General features: G+C 36.5%; 1 protein-coding gene across 2 annotated transcripts in view; it reads right to left on the bottom strand.

The window, feature by feature from the left end:
• TBC1D4 (TBC1 domain family member 4) overlaps positions 1 to 21,160 on the bottom strand; it is a 195,151-nt gene that overhangs the window by 13,859 nt on the left and 160,132 nt on the right. The window contains exons 12-15 of one of the 2 annotated variants that reach the window (XM_081084189.1): positions 16,966 to 16,989; positions 9,561 to 9,721; positions 6,810 to 7,019; positions 2,950 to 3,108 (exon numbers count right to left, since the gene is read on the bottom strand). In XM_081084189.1, coding sequence (XP_080940315.1) covers positions 2,950 to 3,108; positions 6,810 to 7,019; positions 9,561 to 9,721; positions 16,966 to 16,989 — 554 coding nt within the window. The remainder of the gene's footprint in view (positions 1 to 2,949; positions 3,109 to 6,809; positions 7,020 to 9,560; positions 9,722 to 16,965; positions 16,990 to 21,160) is intronic. The other variant, XM_081084190.1, reaches the window with a different exon arrangement.

The raw sequence follows: 21,160 nt of genomic DNA, 5'->3' as shown, positions 1-21,160 counted from the left end.
ACACGGCTAGCAAGTGGCAGCTTAGAATTAGAGCTCGAGAAATCTGGTTTCAGAAGCCAAATTCTGAAATCCTGGTAAGCATTACTGCCTATTATCACCTTTTATTAGGTTTGAAGCTACTAACAAATGCAAATCCTCATATAACTTCTCAATATTGGTCATAAATAAGAAACTTTGTAAAAGAGAATTAAACAGCATTCCTAGAATAATGAAGTAATAAAAATGAGAAGTACAATATGAAGGTATAACTGGAGTGCTAATGAACGACCTTCAGTCTTTGAGAAGAAAACAGCTAGCCTATGAAATGACGCATTAACTCCATTGTGTTAGAAAACCAAAGGGTATCACAAGCAATTCAAAGTATGCTAAAATTTTGCTTTTTATGCCAAAGGATATGAAGTAAGCACTGGGAGGGACAGAATTCAGTTCTTTACAAAGCAACTAATTTTATTTCACTACGTTTTTTCAGTTCAGACAGACTAGCTCTGAAATACGTTCCTGAGCTCCAGCTGGGTAATAAAAGATTATTAATGGCAATAATCTTTTTGGGCTGCAATGCCACAGTTTGCATCAGCTAAAAGTATTATTTTGCAAAAGCTATAGCTCAGGCTCACTGACTGGCTTACAAGGGCCTCCACAATATATCTCCAAACCACCTTTTCAGTCCGATTGCCTCCCATTCCCCACCTTGCACGAAGCATAGGAAGCTTATGGCTATTGTCACACCTCCAGTTCCTTACTGTCTCATGGAAATCCAAGCTCCCCCACTTGAATGCCTAGTGTATTTCTGCTTGTCTTTTATGGGTGAGCCTGAATGCCCTTCTTCTACTGAAGGCCTCCCAGACATTTCTGGGAGTAATCACTCCTTTCCACTCACTACCTGGCTCATACTCTACTAACACGGCCATATTAGATGACAGGTAGCTCTCTGCTGTATGTTCATCTGTTTTCCCTACTGCAATGGCAAGTTCCTGGAGAACAGTGAGCATACTTTCATCTCCGTATGACCAAGTCCAAGAACATACCTTGCTATGTAAGCATCTGTTGAATGAATGAATGAATGAGTGTGTAAAATGTCATTCTTAGGGGGTAATTTTCATCAGCTTATTAAATGAATTATTGATCATCGGAGTGGACTGTTTTTACAAAAATGTAATTCACTTCAGTTAAACAAGTATTTATTGAGCATCTAATATGTAGCAGAGTAGAGATCATGGCCCTGAGGGTACCTCATCACTAAGAAATGAATAAATGCATTCTCAGGAAAATTAGTCTCATCCATTCGTTCATTCATCCATTCATCCATTCAGTAAGTAACTTGTGTAAGATGCTCTCTTAGATGCTAGATGTGCAGTGCAGTGGTGGGGTGAGAAAAACATTAAACAAATGTACACGTAAATATAAAATTGCAACTTATGATCACCACAATCACAGGGAAAGAATCATAAGAAAGAATAATAAAGTGAAACTAATTCTTTTTGGTGCAGGAGAGGGTGGGCACACTATTTCTGAGGAAGTGGAATTTGAACTGAGTGCTGACGGATACTAAGACTCTCCAGACTGGGAGTGTGAATAGCAATCTCTCCGGGAGGAGGGTGTGTGAAAGCCCTGAGACGGGCAGAGGGATGGGAGGAGGAAGGAGGAGTGAGAAGAAGATGGGATGGAAAGAAGGGAGCTGGGAAGGGGAGCAGGTAGCATGGTAAGGAAGAGTAGTGTAGGGAGGCTGCAGCATTCCACACAGAAATAGGCTGGGACCCACAGTCTCTCTGAAACACGTGATACAAGGTAGCAAGAGGCAGAAAATGAAACCAGAAAGATGAAGAAGGAGAGATTCTGGGGGGCACTGGGCACAATGTTCAGAAAGTTAAACTGTATCCTGTATGAAATGGGAAGATGGGCACTCCCTAAAACATATTTTAAAATCATACATCTCTCACACATTCTAGTAACCACTTTTTTCCCTAGTAACCATTTTGTCTCTCAAATAATGCATTCAATGAAAATCTTTAGGATTTCCGTATCTTCAAGGCAAACCACCAATATGGTAGGCCTGTAAATGTAGAATCTTACAAAATTAATTTAAATTTAGTTATGCAACATTTTCACACATTACCATAACCTTTTAAAACAAGATTCATTATCAGTCATTTTATATGACAGAGCAGCAGTGCAATATAATGGCTAAATAAAAGTAAATTTTCCAAAATAAATAAATAGGTGGAAGGAAAACTTATTGATTAACAAGAATATAATTATGTATATATAAACACATACATGTAAGTGAATATACACATACATGTACACATGTATGTAAATAAACTCTCCCAACCAAATGATGGAAATGAGTCAAGTCTGTAAGCCTAAATTATTTTATGGATATGATCGAAGATCTGTACCAGCGAATCCAAGCAATCTGCTCCTTCCTTGGTAAACAATGAGACTGAGCTGAGAACAGCTGACTGAAGGAGGCAGGAAAGTCTGCAGAAAAGGTGCTGCTTCAGGGACACTCTCTCCATTAGCACCATTTCTTACCAACTGAGTCACTGACTGCTGGCAGAAGTAATCACTTTCCTTTTTTTTATAGGTAAAGCATACAGACCAAAGTATGCCCAAGGTCACAAATTAAAAAAAAAAAAAAAAATCTCTGAAGCTTTCTCTAAAAAGATTGAGCCCTAACCGGTTTGTTTCAGTGGATAGCACTTCGACCACTGGACTGAAGGGTCATGGGTTTGATTTTGGTCAAGGGTACATACCTCGGTTGCAGGCTCAATTTCTGGCCCCGGTACAGGCTCGTACGGAAGGCAACCAATCAATGTGTCTCTCTCACATTGATATTTCTCTGTCTCTCCCCCTCTCTTCCACTCTCTCTAAAAATCAATGAAAACGTATCTTCGGGTGGGGATTAACAAAAAAACAAAAAAAGAAGAAGATTGAGGTGCTCTAAAATACCTTCTTTAAGAGAAGTATGAATGTCTTCCATATCACATTTTGTTTTTCCTCTGCAGTTCAATAACTTCTTATCCCAGGTTATTAAGATCTCCTTCTGACATACACCAACTTCTTCATAGTCCAATTTAATTTTTCTGGAATGGAGTTCATCTCTACTTGCTGAGGAAAACAAGAGAATTTATGTAAGACCGATATGTTTTTAAAGTATAGTATTTTTAACATTGTATTGTATTTGTAAAACTATACCAAATGACTTTTAGGAATCAACCACTAATATTTTCTGAAAAAAGAAAAATTTTTAAAAAGTGAGAATACATGAAAGGTTCTCAAACTTTGAGTCATTTCATGTAAGAAAATGTCAGGAATAACTTCCTGAGGAGGTTTTACTCTGTCGCTCTACTAAATATAAAAATAAACCATGTTTTCTCTGCTAAAAATTTCAATCCTATCTAATAATAGACAAACATGGTAATTGACTGTACCTTCGCTACCCCTCCCATGGGCTAATCAGCATGATATGCAAATTAACCGCCAACAAAGATGGCGGTTAATTTGCATACATAGGCTCCAAGCAGCAGAGGGAAGACTGAAGGCAAGCCAGAGCAGCGAAGTTGTAAGACTGAAGGCAGCTCTGGCCGGAGCGAAGGCCTGAGTCCCGGGTGCCGGAGGAAAACCTGTGCCGGCAGCCAGGAGAAGTGAAGGCCTATTGCACGAATCTCTTCTTGCAACGGGCCTCTAGTTTTTTTATAAATGTGATAGCCTCCAAAATGACAACTTACAACATTTCAAACACCATGCAAGTGTTAATATTTTATATTTGACATCTATGAGAAGCAATGCCTCATGCTAACTTTGATTCCATAAATATTTGACCATCATAACCTGGTATATTTTTATAACTATTTCCATTAGGAACACTGTCCTTAACAACACTGAGTTATGCATTCCTGTGTTCATTCGTAATAATCTTAAAAAGGAGAATTCATGTTACTGAAGTTATCACTACTTCCATTTTTTAAATAGTACAAAATTCTCTTTCATTTGCTGGTCTAAAATATAAGCCCAGAGCTTATTAAAAGAAATGCCTACAAAAGCAAGCACTATCTTAACTTGGTCTTTATTTGATTTCAAAATGAAGAAGAAAAACCATGACAGAATATATTTTTTCTCTTTCGTTCATATCATGTTGAACAGGAGTCTTTCAGAGTAATCTGTACTTATTCAAGCCCACAGGGCTCAACTACCTTACCTTCTGCAACACAAATCTTTGTCATGCATCCAAAGTCCTCGACAGCACAAAAAACAACAGCAAAACCAGTATTACTCTTTACTTAGTGTGTTTGAAACCTTTCAAAAAATTTAAATATCTTACAATCGACTGCTATTTGAACAGGGTTGTAAAATGCTCTACATAAAACTCCAGACATAATAAAAAAAATTAATCGCACACAAAAATAGTCCTCCTGGATACCACTAGATGGCTTTCTAACATAATTTAGCTTTGATTCTCAATATTTGCTTTATATTTCTCTATGATAATCAAGTAAAAGGAGTGAGTTCATTAAAGCTAATAATAAATATAATCTCACATTTAACTTTACTAATGATTTTTTTCACAATGAACATAGCATAACATATCTTCAGATTTTCCTTTTCTCCAACCTCCTGTAGACCTTTTTTTTTATTATTTAAAATGATACTACCTACGATGTGCCAGCTGCAGACCCTGAGGATAAACTGCTGAGTAAGAGCAGTTCATCTCTGCCCTCAATTATTTAATGAGGCAAGAATAAAGTGCCACCAAGAAATGATTATCCATTGGCTAGAATTTTAATAAGCTAAATTATTTTGTCTTTGTTACATAAGTAGAGAAATAAATATAAAACTAATAAAGTTTTCTATAGTATATTCTAAATGTCAACTCCATTCATATTCTGTCAGTTTCTACAGTATACACAGAGTCCGTTGCATTGAAACATTCCACTTCCCTATATTCACACAAATAGTTGAGAAATACTGTGGCATACTGGGAAAAACCCGAGAACCATGAGAAGTAAACAAGCGGTTTAGTACCTGTCTGCCAGCACATCACCGTGTGACCTTAGGTTAATTCCTTATCCAGCCCAAGCCAATGACTAACAGTTGCAGAATGAAGAATGGAGCTTAATAATCTCGAAGGCCATTTCCAATGCAGTCTATGATTCTAAAACTTCCTTAGGAATTTAATCTAAGATTCTACTTGCACATACTCCCAAACGTTAATGAAATATGTAAGTTCATGCTTTAAATGTTTTAGAGCATCGGTTCTCAACCTGTGGGTCGCGACCCCTTTGGCGGTCGAATGACCCTTTCACAGGGGTCGCCTAAGACCATCCTGCATATCAGATATTTACATTAAGATTCATAACAGTAGCAACATTACAGTTATGAAGTAGCAATGAAAATAATTTTATGGTTGGGTCACAACATGAGGAACTGTATTTAAAGGGCCAGAAGGTTGAGAACCACTGTTTTAGAGAATGATAGCCATCCTTTTTCAACTTCTTTTTCTGTTTATGAGTTAATTCAAGATGTAACCAATTGCTTGAAAACACACAGGAGGGGGCAAAAATAGGTTTACAGTTGTAGGTATGAGAAACACAGAGTTTATTCTTGTATTATTACTTATTGTATTATTTTCCAAACCAACAACTGTAAACCTATTTTTGCCCCATCCTATAAATTCAATTCCTTTAAAAAAATGTATGGCTGTTCAAGTGGGCATACTATTTATCACACCAAACTTTTAAAAGCTATGTCAACAGCAACTAATTGCATTTTTTTAAAGAACATTTACTTCCTAGGGATATGTAAAATCTTAGTACTCTTCATTCTGCTAAGAAAAATAACAATAAAGAAAATAAATTATGAACTTGCAAACTAAATATTGTTGAAATTAAAAACTGAATTGAATAACAGGTATAGTAAGAGGAATCTTAAGCTAGATGATGAGCACAGAAAGGTGAATGCTTGTATTTAAAAAGCTTTTCGGAAGACAACACAATAAAAGCAACTCAGAGACAATCCTCCATTGTACAGTTTCTAAGACTCCAAAAAATCAAAGGGTCCACTTAAGCTAAATCTTTCCTTTTACAAATGTAAAAGATAAGACTCTTTTATGTTAAGTGATTTGCCAAAGATAATGGCATTAATGCATTTTGGAACTGTCTCCACATCTCCTGGTGTGTGGTTCTATCAGTACTGAGGTAAATAACATCAATATTTCAAAGTCTGGAAAACACATTCTAAAGCATTTGGTATTTATAAACTTAGCAATAAAGTTTATAAACAGCACAATAGCTACTATAAATTATCCAATTGTAAATTTAATGATTTGCATATAATTTTTAAATAGAAAATTTATAACAAAAATATGAACTTTGATTTGATAATATGTAATTAGACACTTTAATTGGATACAATTTATTTGAAATACTTATTTCACCTATTATAAAGTTATCCTGAAAGTTGAAAATCATATTCAACAAGAATTTGCTTTCTCGTGTTTGAGTTTTTTTAAAGTAATGCACAATGATATTTCAGTCATATCAAATACATTGATGACCAAATATATATGAGTGTATTATCGTATTATCTACACTCTCTATTACCCAAAAATCTCTAAGAGTGCCTGATGTTTTAATTCTGCTAAGCCAAAATGCCAATATTTCAAGCTGGTCTTTCCCGTGTTATAACCACCTCACAAAATAGAAATAAGCAATTATAATCAGTAGTCTAGTAAAAAGTGCATATACAGTCCAAGACAACAATCTTAAATTATAGTAGCATATCATTCATTTAGCCCCATTTGAATGGCTAACCTTCCAGTTTCTGGTTTTCTTTTTCCATTCGAAGCAACAAAATTTGTTGGTGTATAGCTTTTCTCCACAAACTCCTCAATTCTTCTGATTTTTTTCTTTCTTCAGCTTTTTCTGGGTCATCGCCCCCAGACATGAATATAACCACCGGTTCCTCCTCCATGGTGGGAGCGAGAGGGGACAGAGGCAGCAGCTCATTCCTGTCCAGCCCATCTGCAGAGAAGAACACAGTGAGGGGCATTCCTCAGCAGTAACCCAGGCTACACAAGTTTTCTCCAGCATCAACGTGCTCTCGTCCTACGGTCCACCTTTAAAGCTCTGCACAGAGCCACTTTCCCAGCCACGGTCGGTGTCTGGAAGGAATGGTTTAAGTAAACTCACTGGACTGAATTCCCCTTCCAGAGTTCCCTCTCATAGTGAAATGAAAGCGTATCTCATTTCACCACTTCTCCTTTCCGCACAAAATGACCTAAAAGATAGGTGCTCCAAAATGAACCGGCCTTTCCCCTGAGTTTTAACACTTCCGCAATTCACCTATGTACACCCTCTGATTGTGCAAAGCAAAAGGAGTGTGTGAGTCGGTATGAGGGCTCTCCTGAAGGCTACATGCACCATCTCAATCCTTCAGGAGAAAAGCGGCTGAGCAACTCTGGGCACGCCTTGGCTCAGCACCCTGCTCACTCCTCCTGCAACAGCCTCTTGCCCAATTCCTGAGCTCATTTTCTCCTCTGTTCCAGTCCATCTTTTGTACCGTTGCCATTTTTTCTGTATTAACAGGCATGACCATGTCTCAAAACATGTCAATGATTGCTTATATGCCAAAGAACTATATCCAGACTACAGGGGGTAACATACAGATCCCTTCAGACTCCGGCCGCATGTAACCTTCCCATCCTCATCTCAGTCTTCCATTCTGTGCTCCCAAAGTTCAATTTCTCATGATTCTCTGACCTACAAAATTCCCTCCAATGACTCCAGAGCTTTGCTAGTTCCTCTTTCTGAAACATACTTGTCTCAGCAATGAGTTTAAACAAATACCTAGCTTTGCCCTGAAGCTTCTTCTTACCAGCCGAGGCAGAGTTGATTTTATCTTTAGTAATGTCAACTGTTTCCTTGTTTTTTTAATTTATAAATTGACCTCCACTCGTACCCTTATTTATTTTCTTAATAACTTAAAAATTTTTTCACTCTTTCACTCTTGTTTTAGCTTCTTGAGTTAAATATTTAGTACATTTAAGTTTTGGCTTTCTTAATTTTAGAAATGCTCTCTAAATACCACTCAATTTTTATCATATTTTCTTTCTTCTAGCTTCTAGTAGAGTTTTCAGTTTCCAAACAGACAAAATATTTTAGTTGTCCTCTAATTCTTGAGTCCTGTCTTACTTTCATTTCTTTTTTTTCCTTCTTTTTTCTTTTTATTCTTATTTGCACTGCAATCAGAGAACAGAGTATAAATGGTCATGATGGTGTGGAATTCATTAAAAAATCTTTGGAGCCAAGAACATAATTAATTTTTATGACTGTTCCGTATGTGCTACAAATGAATGAATTTTCTGATGGCAAGATTCCATATAAATTTCAGATCTACTTTGTTTAATTGTATTTCTCAATTATTATCTGTATTCAATGTTTCTATATTCAATTTTCATGGAGGAATATATTAAAAGAGCTAGTGATTTTTTTTTTCTGCCAAAAATTCTGTGATTTTCTAGCACTCAAGTCTGTATACTTATGTGTGTTCTCATTATTTTTATATCTTTCTGTTTATTAGTTTTTTTGCCCCTCTGTATGTTTTTGCTTTAATTTCTAACAAAAGGCCTAACATTCGAAGACAGCTGCCACAGTCTCTTTTGCTTGATATTCGCCTAGTGTATCTGTATCCATTTCTTCATTGTTCAACATTTTATGTCACTTTGTTTTATGTGTGACTGTTAAAAAAGAGTACACTGCTTTTCCAATAATAAAAAAGGCTATGACTATGCTGAATGTCAACTATAATTGAACAGAACAGACTGACAGCTGTCAGAGGGGAGAGGGGTTGGGAAGGAGCTGGGTGAAAAGATGGAGGGATTAAGGGGAAAACACAAAAATTAAAAAGCACAGAGACACAGACAACAATATGGTGATTGCCAAGGAAAAGGGGGAGGTGAGAGGGGAAGACGATAAAGGGGGGATAAAGGGTGGCAAGAAGAGATTTGACTTGGGTGGCGAGCGCCAATGCAGTATGCAGATGATGTGTTACTGAGTTGTGTACTTGAAACCTATATGGTTTTATTAAGTAATGTAGCTCCCAATAAATTCAATTTTTTTTAAATTTTAAAGTTGGAAGGAAGAAAGGAAGGAAGGAAAGAAGGAAGGAAGGAAGGAAGGAAGGAAGGAAGGAAGGAAGGAAGGGAGGGAGGGAGGGAGGAAGGGAGGAAGGGAGGAAGGGAGGAAGGGAGGAAGGGAGGAAGGGAGGAAGGAAGGGAGGGAGGGAGGGAGGGAGGAAGGGAGGAAGAAAAGGTAAAAAAAATCTATGACTTCTTTTCTAGCATTATGATAGTTCCTGATTTTGGAAACTTATTCATTCATTAAACAAGCATTTACTGAATGCCAGGTATGTTCTAATGATATCTGAGAAGTTAACCACTGTCTAGTAGAAAGAGAAATTATTTCTCCACTGTAATACGTAAGTCTCTTTCGACACAAACCACTGCATTCCATTCCCTAATTTACACTAATGAGGAGTAATTCTTGAGTGAGCACCATACAGACCCTGCTGCTGCATTGCTGAGGGAGACTTGTTCATGGGAGAAGCAACCCTGAGGAAGATGCGCTGCCGCCAGGAGATTCGGCGAGGAGTGACGGGGGTTCCTCCAACATTCAGGGAATCATTGCTGCAAGTAGACGAGGTCCTTTTTCTCCCCTCTCCATCACTGCAGAAAGCAAATACGAAAATATATAACTTGTAAGGATCACTGCATAACCTGGTTCTTTGCAACAATATGGTAGCACAAGCCATTCACAAGTCCCGCCACGGGCAAGCACAGCCACAGGCAGCATGGAGCAATGCATCAGGCGGCACACTGGGCACCCAGGCCACCACATCTCCAGGAAAACACACTCCAGGCCACAGCCCAGTCATGAGAAGCTCTCCTGTTTCTACTCATTCCATAGTAGCCCACCTCTCAAGTCCTAATGTAAGGAATGCAAAGGTTGCTTAAGTAATGAACTCATGCTTTGCTAAAAATTTCAAATAGTATGCTCTAAGCAATGTAAGTATTCCATAAAAGGTTCATAAAGAACTTTTCTTATACTTCTTATAGAATAGGCTAATAAAGATAGTTTCTAATTGGCTATGAGTGTTAAGATTCGCCTCCGAATAGATCATGGCAGAAAGTAATCTGAATTAAGGCAGAACAGTCAACGTTGGGATTGCTGTTAGGTAATATGTTAAGAAAAAACTGTGGTCAAATAAGATTGAATAGGTTAAATTTAAAAATATTAAACATATTCTTTATAGTAGGACTTCATAGGGACTGTAATCTAGCAAGCACTGCAACTCTCCAAGAGGGAAATGGTGCACAAAAATTCCCTAACTTATTCAACCCCAGCTTTTTGGGAAGGTTGGGGGTGTCACACCTTTCTATATAAGTCTTTCAGAAACATGGGAAAGGCTGGTTGGCTCTAAGAATCTCCTTTCTGGGAAAGGTTGTTCTAAGTTATGCTAGACCTATCTGCAATAAAAGATCATTATGACTCAAATTCACTTTTGAGACCAATTATGTCAGTAGCTGGAATACTACGCAATAATTGTTGCTGTTAGTGGTGGGAATACTTCACTTTTCTTGAGTTTCAAGGCCACTGAGCTTCCCTGAGAATGAGGAAGATGCAATATTTATAGGTGTGATACCAATAAGTGAAGGTGCAAAAGTTTTGATGAGCTCAGGAAGTGTCAGCTCTTAAATCAGAAAAGAAACTCAGGCTTAAAAACCACACCCACTCAGGTTCTCAGCTGAGCTCTGTGGTGCTGGGGTCATCAGAGGTCAGGAGACATTCAGATCTGTTGTCATAGTTTTATTTACTTCATGTACTCACGCATCAGGTAATTCCATTATTTCTAATCTTGATCTATCATCCTGGAAATATTACTTATGAATTAGCTAAATGAAGGTTAATACTTTCAAGCTGCTACACAGACAGCAGTTGTCATGATGCACTATGATATTTCAGAAAGTTGCAGATATATATATATATATATATATATATATATATATATAGTCAAACCTCCTTTGTTGTGTATCTGGATAAAATTATAACCCTAATATATGTCCATGGTTCAAAATGCCCTGAAATCTTGAATACATTTGTTCATCTTTACTTCCACTTTGGAAAGTATTAATTCAAGTATTACCCTTTTAGAAACTGTGATTCAGATGTCTATATATAATAGTCATAAATACTTTCATTTTATTGTTTTTTAAAAAATATTTTTATTTATTTCAGAGAGGAAGGGAGAGGGAGAGAGAGATAGAAACATGTTATAAAACAATGATGAGAGAGAATCATTGATCAGCTGCCTCCTGCATGCCACACACTGGAGGATCAAGCCCATAACCTGGGCATGTGCCCTGACCAGGAATCGAACCATGATCTCCTGGTTCATAGGTCAACCACTGAGCCACACCGGCCAGGCAACACTTTCATTTTAGTAACATTATCTCATCGGCAGTTATTTACTAATGCTAGTTCATGGGTGTATTTCTAACTCCTAGTTAGTAACTAGCAAATAACAGTAATAACTCAATAAATATCCATTGAATAAACACTGTAAAACAATATGAAACATTAACTCAGAAGGTTAGTAAAATGGACAAAAAATGATATTGGCTGAGCTAACATGACAGGAATAAATAAAAGATGGATCTTCTTAAAATCTTTAGTTGGTAGTCATGACTTTTAAGTTTTTCTAGCAAAAAGTTCTATTTCCCAAAAGTGCAGACTAAGCTGTTGATGGCACTAGTAGCTACTGACAATGAAAACAGTGTTAGCAAACAACATAAGGCATCTTTTTTCCAAGTAAGTGTTGTTCCTGTCCTATATAAGGGCATCTAATTTATAATTTAAGCCTAGAAAGCTAACTAAATTATGTAAAAGCACCTATTTCAATCCCTCACGGGTGAGCTTACCTTAACCTCTTAGTAGCTCTACAAAAGAATACTAGAGTAAACCAAATCAAAGGATTCTTAAACTTTTACATTTTAATGCTGGAATTAAACCATCTTTTGAAAACCTCCTGATTCACTGTTAATGACATATCAAGTGTTTAGAAAGTACTACAAATAAGACTGGAAGTACCTATATCAGTTTTACTACTATAAAATACAGACTTTGGGGAGGAATGTTATAAAACAAGTACATAAAGTAGCTTTACATTAACCTTACATATTTGAAAATTTCATAACGTCTACAATTTTAAATCCTGCAATCCAAATGAAATGCCAATGACCCATTGTCCTCCCATGTCTGGAATTCAACAGCGAGTAATAAGCCAAAAATTAGCAGTCAAAATATAAGATAATAATATACTGAAAGGAAGGTCTTACATAACAGACCATTTGACCTTTATCTGGTACTAAAAAACGACATCCTGAAAAAGCAGCTTGGTGGCTGAGATAAGGCATAAGCTGCAAGAAGATATGGATTCAGAAGCCAGGGTCCAGATAAGTGTTTCAACAGTCAGTGCATGGAGACAACTTACAGTAGTTTAATCTCGGATGTACATGTAGTCAGCAATCTGACATTCTTAAACTGGTAATTTCAAGAATCAAAACCATGTGAAAGATAATGCATGAAAATTCTTATATTCCACCTTGAAAACTACACTGGGGACTGTTGAACCTCAGAGGGAAGGCAGGGGAGGGTGGGTGGGAAGAGATCAACCAATGAACTGGTATGCATATATGCATAACCCCTGGATAAGGACAATGGGTTAGTGAGGGCCTGGGGTGGGGAGGATGGAGCAGGCTGGAAGAGGTTAAAAGGAGGAAAGGAGGACCTATGTAATACTTTCAACAATTAAGATTTTAAAAAAAGGTATCTGGAGATCAATAGGAAGTGAGCCAGTGATGTGTTTCAAAGGGAAGCCTTGGATTTCATGGTAGCCATCGCAAGCTCCCAAGATTTGATGCTCTTCTTAAAAGAGTAGTAGCAGTGAAATAAAGCACTAACAAATTTGGAGGAAAATAAAAAGCTACACTGGGATGAGGTGAAAAATGTGGGGGTGGGAGGGTGCTATTATTATATCTTTTAATATATAAAAGATGGGTTGTTTGAGTTGTTTTTGTACTTGTAACTTTAGTGTTCACTTTGACTTCTCCTTTAATTAAATTTAGCAGGTAGCCAAACACAATGTCCACTTTTTGAGTGAAAATAAAAACAAAACAACATGTAGTAATAATAAAACTAATACAAAAAGCACACACTATGTGCCAGGTATTGTTCTAAGCATTTTACAGGTATGAACTCATTTCATTTTCACAGTACCTATGGGGAAGGTGTTATTACTATTTCCATTTTAGTGAGAAACCTGAGGTAGAAAGAAGCTAAGTAACTTGCCCACAGTCCCGTGGATAATAAGTGGAGGAACCAGAATTCAAACTCAGGAAGTCTGAAATCCAGAAACTTACGTACTGTGATTTATCTTGCCAATGTAAACACTTTTTGCATCAGTTCAGAAAAGGTCTATAAAATCTCAAAACCAAAGCTGTCAGAACTCCAAGGATCCCCTGTATTTCTGGTGAAAAATATCTGGTCAGTATTTCTCTTTTCATTTATTTGAATGGAAAAATGTCATTTATTTCAGCAGATTAATAACTTCAGAGTAGTATTAGGTATTCACTTATGTAAATGTCTCATTTCCTTTTCTTTGCTGTTAAAATCATTGCATTCCAAAATGTAAAGACTTTTTTATTTTTACTTAGGAGGGAAAAATCAAAAACACATTAATATGGTGGAATATACATATATTAATTATCTTTACTTTTTTTTTTAAATAACCAAACAAGCCCTAGCCGGTTTGGCTCACTGGATAGAGCATCAGCCTGGGGACTGAAGGGTTCCAGGTTCGATTCCAGTCAAGGGCATGTACCTTGGTTGCGGGCACATCCCCAGTAGGGGTTGTGCAGGAGGCAGTGCATTGATGTTTCTCTCTCATTGATGTTTCTAACTCTCTATCACTCTTCCTTCCTCTCTGTAAAAAAAAAAAATAATTCAATAAAATATATTAAAAAAAATAATGAAACAAAATCATTCCCTTATTTTTCATATAATCTTTTCTTTCTGTATTTTGGAATATCAACATGTGCATTATAAAACTGCTTCCCAAGAAACATATTCTGGAAATTTATTCTGTGCCAGCATTACCTCTATTTAAATGTATTAAATTAAAAATGAATAACTAGGAAGGAAGTACAATGTGGAGAACTCCCACCTATTTTTGTATGGGTGTATTCTATATATTCTTCCTATTACTAGTCACCACAATCCATGAACAAAATGAGGGGCCATAGGGGAGGAAATATGTGTACCACAATGAGGGCTGGTAGGCATTTCTGAGCCCTTCTGGATGGAGCCTTGATCAAAAGCAATGGATATGATATGAAGCATCCCTCCCACAGAGCTTCAAGATAATGTTTTAGTAACATATCCTTGACCAAGAAATTAGAGCCTTCACCACCTCAGCTATTAAATTAACATGATGGTGCTTATGTTAAATACAGAATTGTTGATGCTCACTTGCCAGATTTAATAATAATTAATTGACTGGATATTGAGAGGATTTTAGTGACCACTCACAGGGACTCAACTTTAAGAAGGATGCCATGTTTTATTTCCCACCAGGACAACACGGATACACTTTTCATAAAGGCACTCTTAGGCCAGGATCTGCTGTACAAAGGTGCTGTTCTGCTGAGCAGCAAACTGCCCCTCATCCTTCAACTCCGAGCACCCATCTAAAACTACTAGCTTCATAAGGTCCAAATAAATGACTACACATTGCTTAAATCTATAGCTAAATCACAATGTATTACAACTCAGGATAGAAACAAAACTTGATTAATGTAATACTAACTACTTAACAGAAATCTAAGAAAGCTTTCTCTTTGTAAACATCCCAAGAAAGGCTGCGTGGAACAAAATAGTAATGAAACTTTAGCTTTTTTTGCACAGGATCCATAGCCCAATTCAAGTCACAATCGCATCCGGTGCACTAATAGTCTATCTAAGTCCTGGCTTTCAATTGAGTAAACCATCTATCATCACGGAAAATCTTTACTAATTAAAAAAACAACAACAACTGAGATTGAACTATTTTAATGGAAATCAACATACATCATCTGAGTTATGAGTCAAAAGTGATAATCAGTGGAACGATGTGCAAAACAAAAAAAGAATGAGGAAAACAAAAAGTTTTATTTCCTAAACTCTATACTTAATGCAAATTTTATTTGAAAAGCAAATTTTATTTTTACATTGGAATTGAAAGTATCTCTGGGTAGCTTATTTACTTACATCCTTTTAACCTAGGATTAAGAAAATGATAGCAAGCAAGACATTAATTTTTCCCACAGCTTAATTTAAACATATGTAAAATAAGGAAATTATAGGCCAAATGACATGTAAGATAATAAACAGATCAAATTATATGCTGTTGTAAAACCTAAAAGGACAAAAAGTAAAACTAACATTTCCATTAGGCTTTTAAAAGCAGATAAGAGTTATTATGTAAATGGTCTTATAGCCAACCATAAAAAAAAGTAAAGGTCAATTAAAAGTATACAAAAAGTTACTTTTCATCTTTCTAATGTGGCCAAAATAATTTTTGAGATAATATTTTTCTCCCTGTACATCTCATTCTAGCCCAGTCTTTAATACCATGTTTTTACTCCAACTTGAAAGAAACCTAAATGTCAGTGGTCCCCAGTAGGGAAATGGGCATGTCTGTCTTTCACTGAGCTGGGAATATAAGCAAAGCATGGACATTAGAACAAGGCAAAGAGTACCCATTTCCATTTAACTTGTTCAGCAGTGACCCTGGATGCTTACCACGGAAGCATGCTTTTCAAGAGGAAGAAGTGTCATCAGCGATGTGGTCAGACTTCCACATTAAGGAAGTAGGTGTTTTCCTGTGTCCAGACCAGTGGGAGGTCTGGAGGCCTCAGCAGTGTATCAAAGTACCCAACGTGACAGAAATTAAGATGGGCAGAAATCCTAATATTTAAAAATCTAGGGGCTGTCACAACCGAAACAACCTGACGGACGACCGAACAGCAGGCTGCGTGGGGTGACCAGGCCAGCAGGGGGTTAGTGAGGGACGACCAGGCTGGCAGAAGGGGTTAGGGAGGGACGACCAAACGACTGAACAGCAGGCTGCGTAGGGAGACCACGCCAGCAGGGGGGGCAGGAGGGGGCGACCAGGCCAGCAGAAGGGGGAGCAGTAAGGGGCAACCAGGCCGGTGGGGGGTGGGGGCAGTTAGAGGCAATCAGGCAGGCAGGCAAAGGTGGTTAGGGGTGATCAGGCTGGCAGGGGGACAGTTAGGGGTGATCAGGCAGGCAGGCAGGTGAGCAGTTAGGAGCCAGCGGTCCCGGATTGTGAGAGGCATGTTCAAGGGGTCCCGGATTGGAGAGGGTGCAGGCTGGGCTGAGGAGCCCCCCCGCCCCCCCACACAAATTTCATGCACCAGGCCTCTAGTAGATTAATATTCCTCTTCAGGTCAAAACCAGAGTCAATTTAATGAGTAGGTTTCTTATTTCTGCATCTTCTTGGGATTTAGAATGAATTACTTATATGTATATATGTACCTCTAAACTAGTTCATATAAGGAATTTATATGTCTAATTCTAATAATTCAAAATTAAAATTAGGCTTCGCTTGAAGGATACAGCACAGTTTTAAGGAAATCTCAACATGGAATAGAGTAGAAACAGGATTTCCTATGGTCATCTGGGATCTTTGATTATACAATGTGTCATATTTTTTTCTACCGTGTAACCCTCATAGCACCAGAATGATGGCATGCATTCAGGAGACAGCCAAAACTGCTTTTAAACTAATGTTGATATTCAGTTGGAAGAATTTACAAAATTTTTAAATGAAAATATTTAGACTTCTAATCACCTTGATTCTGAAGCAGTGTCCTGTCTAGTTCAACAGGAAAACAAGGAATGACATTAGCACAAAGAAAGAGACATATGTCCAAAATCAGTATTTAGAATAAAAAGGCATTCCCATAAGTTAATAATGCATAAATAATATTATTTCAATAATGAACCACAATGAATGATTATACTATTTTTGTCAGTAAATACGAGAGAACTACAGAGAACCAAAACTGTCTAACAAAGTACTTCATCAACAAAATCTTACTTTATCATTGAAGATTTATAAGTAAATAGAAATGACTATCATTTTACTTTTGACAAATGAACTTCAATATGAATAATTTTTAATTATAGTCTTAAAAGCTGAGAAGCAATAAGGAGTGATAAGATGCCTGTTGTTAGAAAACATATTACACATTTGATAAATGGGTAGTGTATAAATATTCTGTATCATCATAGACAATTATAGTTTAGCTACTAAACAATGAAATAAAATTAAACTTTAAAAAATTAATTTGAAGTGAGGTATTCAAAGCATACACTTATTCCCTTTCCTTTACCTTTTTAATGCTGTACAAGTGACCCTACTAATCAATAAATCATGACATTAAAAATATCTTGGCTCCTTTTTCTCAGTAACCTGACATCTTTTTAATAATTCAAATAGTGGTCCTAGAAAAGGATGCCTAATCTGAATTTCAAATTTCAAATTAATATGCCTTCTAAAAAGTAGTATTTGTTAATCTATATGCTAACCTATTCTCTCCCTCACTTGATGCATATTTAGAGACCCACTCTATAAAACCAGTAAGATATACCCAAGTGAAAAGGAAACTGCAATTCATAGTATTATGAACCTCCTCCCCTCAATATTCTGAGTAGTTCCAGATGTCATGGTAACTGTGTCAGTAGGATGTTCTCTCTGAAAGTAGTGATGATGAGAGATGTAGAGTTCTGAAGTCAGTGGATTAAAAATGGATTAAAAACACACTCCTGACTCTCCTCCTTCATAGGAAATACTGGTACACACTAAACTATTTCAAGTAAAGGGACATGATGTATGCAACCTATTCACAAATGGGTTAGAATTTTAAAATGCCTATATGTATGCATGTATATATTCCTATGTAAATGAACAGAGAGAATGATAAAGCAAGTGGGGCAAATATTAAAGGCTGATGAATCTGGGTAAAGAGTAAGCAGAAGTCCTCCATATATTTTTGCAACTTTCCTGTAAACTTGGTATTATTTCCAAATACAAATTTAAAAACACTCTCTTCAAAATTGTAACTAGTCAATTTATGTCTAAGTGACTTATTCATTGAAATAAACCTATTAAAAGTTAATTTTGTCTGACAGCTTTATTACTGTGTCATCAATAATACATAGAAATCAGCTAAAGACATAAACAATAATATCAAGGACATTACTCTTTAAAAGCAAAATCTATAATAATAAAAGCATAATATGCTAATTAGACCGGACATCCTTCTGGACATCCTTCCAGACAACCTTCCTGACGAAGCTGGGGCTGCAAGGGAAGCCTGGGTCCCGGGTGCCTGCTGGCAGCCAGAGGGAAGCCCGGGTCCTGGGTGCCAGAGGGAAGCCGGTGCCGGCAGCCAGGGGAAGGAAGGCCTACTCTTGCACGAATTTCATGCATTGGGCCGCTAGTAAATAAATAAATAAATAAATAAAAATAACCCACATGTCCATCTGTAAAAGAGTGGATAAACCTAGCATTAAATGGAATACTATACAGCAATATATATGAATAAACTAAAGTGCACATAAAATCAGGAATAAATGTCACAAACTAATGTTCATGAAAGAAGCCACATATAAAAGAATTTATACTGTATTGTTCTATTTAAATAAAGTTCAAAACCAGGCAAAACTAAGCTATGGTATTTGAGGTCAGGATAGGCATGCTGGTTGGGTGGAAAAAGAGAGGAGCTGCAAGGCTGCTGGCAGTGACCAGGCAGTGGTTACACGGAATGTTCACTCTAATGAGCTATATAGTTATATTTTAATACCAGTAAAAATACTTTAATGAAAAAAATTTAAGTGTCTTTTTAGCCTATTGATTCCATGCATACAAATTACTAAAAAGCATACAAAAGTATAGAAAGTGCTTTCTGATTTTTAGAATTTTTCAAAGCCAAGAAAACATTACAAAGTACAAAAAAAAATAGCAAAATGTTTAATGATTCTACAAATTTTTGTTTGTTTGTTTGTTTTGTTTGTTTTTTTAAATATATTTTATTGATTTTTTACAGAGAGGAAGGGAGAGGGATAGAGAGTTAGAAACATCAAAGATAGAGAAACATCGATCAGCTGCCTCCTGCACACCCCCTACTGGGTATATGTCCACAACCAAGGTACATGCCCTTGACCGGAATCGAACCTGGGACCCTTGAGTCCGCAGGCCGATGCTCTATCCACTGAGCCAAACCAGTCAGGGCTGATTATACAAATTTATAAGTTCTCTTCATGTTTAAACAGAGCACTTCAAATAAGATAGCAGCAAAAAGGTGACATTTTCCAATGCAAAATGAACATATAATTGCCTTCTGGACTGCAATATCCTTCTACTAAAATGAAATTAGAGAGCTAAAGGAAGCTATGAGAAAGAATAATACAAGGTGTTCAAAAAATGTATATACATACTTTGAATAATTACAAAGGCAGTGTTTATTAAAATACATTTCATTTTCAAAATTAAGCTATCAGCTGTTAAAGTGTGTATACATTTTGGGGTGGGGGACACCTTGTATACACATCTAAGAAGAAACTACTCAAGATAAACGTATAACCTTACATTAAGCACTATAAATAATCTTTTAAAAGTCACTGATTTTGTACTCTAGAACATCCTATTCACAGCTAACCTTTGACCTTCTTAATGGCTAGCTTCATTGTCACTTTCAGGCCTGGTTTTGTTTCTGGAAGGAAACTGTGATTCCCCAAATGCTTACTTTAAGTAATATAACAATAAAAAACTGCAAATAGAGTTCACTGGAAGTGTAGTATTCTTATTAGTAGGTGGTACTATAGAGATAAGGCAAACTGATATTTTTAAGTGTGCACATTCTTGGTTCTCTAAATTCATTACATATTCTACATATATATTATATTGTATTTTATGGCTAACTTCTTTTAAAATTTCTCCCCTAAGGTTTTCCCTTAAAAAAAAAAAAAAAGCCTTTTAAGATCAATTCTTCATCAACTTCTTCACTAGAAATTCAATGCTTGAACATGTACTAATTCAGAGAAAAGTTCAGATTCAAAAGTTCATTAATCCAATATTAGTAATCTTTATTGGAGTGAAAAATATTGGCACACATGGACAAAAGGTAGAGATAATTTAAGGAAGAGTCTAATTTAACTAATTACTGAGGGTATATATGTTAACTTTGAGGATTTCCTAAATCTAAAGAAAAGGAAGCCAAAAGCACACAGAAGATTTTAGCAGCACCCAGGCTGGCTGATAGCATGTATTCCACTCCTTGAGTGCAAGAATTGCCAATTATCAAACTACTCAAAACAACTCAAATGTCCCATTAAGAGAATGGATAAGTTGTGGTGTATTAAATGGAATACTATATAACAATACAAATGAATGCTCCAAGCCATGCATAAAAACAGGAATGAATCAATCTGATAAACTTCTAAGCCAACAGCGATCCCCTTAGAAGACTTCCCAACTTAACCACCTCTTTCCAAAGGGAGGAACATCCCACTAAGAATATGAATGATCAGTAAGAGTTCATAATTTCAGATTTCTTTAAAAGCCAGTTTTCCAAAATCACTACATCTAATTTTGTGTCGCTATAAGAGCAAAGAACAAAACTTAAAGGCTCTTCATTTTCAATATTGGTAACCAAACAAACTCAAATGTCTACAAAATTCAAGAGATCTTTCATGAGAGTGTTGCTGTCAACATGATGCTGTACCCATTATGTGATTTACACTGAGATTCAGAGAAGTGAGTCCTTGTCACTGAAAAATCAAAGAAATGCCTAGGAAATATCCTATATACTTAAAAGTAAAGATATATTATATCCATCACTTTAGTAAAATGGTTTAAATCAGTGGCTTTTGGATTCCATAAGATATGTCCAGAGAGGCTAAGAAGAAAAAAGAAAAAAAAAGGCAAGAACTGGGGAGGCTCGCTTAGCATGTGTTAGCACTAAGTCTTGTTCCAAACGAGA

This window comes from Myotis nattereri, assembly GCF_964212035.1.
Source record: "Myotis nattereri genome assembly, chromosome: 2".
Lineage (NCBI taxonomy): Eukaryota > Metazoa > Chordata > Mammalia > Chiroptera > Vespertilionidae > Myotis > Myotis nattereri.
This window is presented reverse-complemented; position numbering and strand designations above follow the sequence as displayed.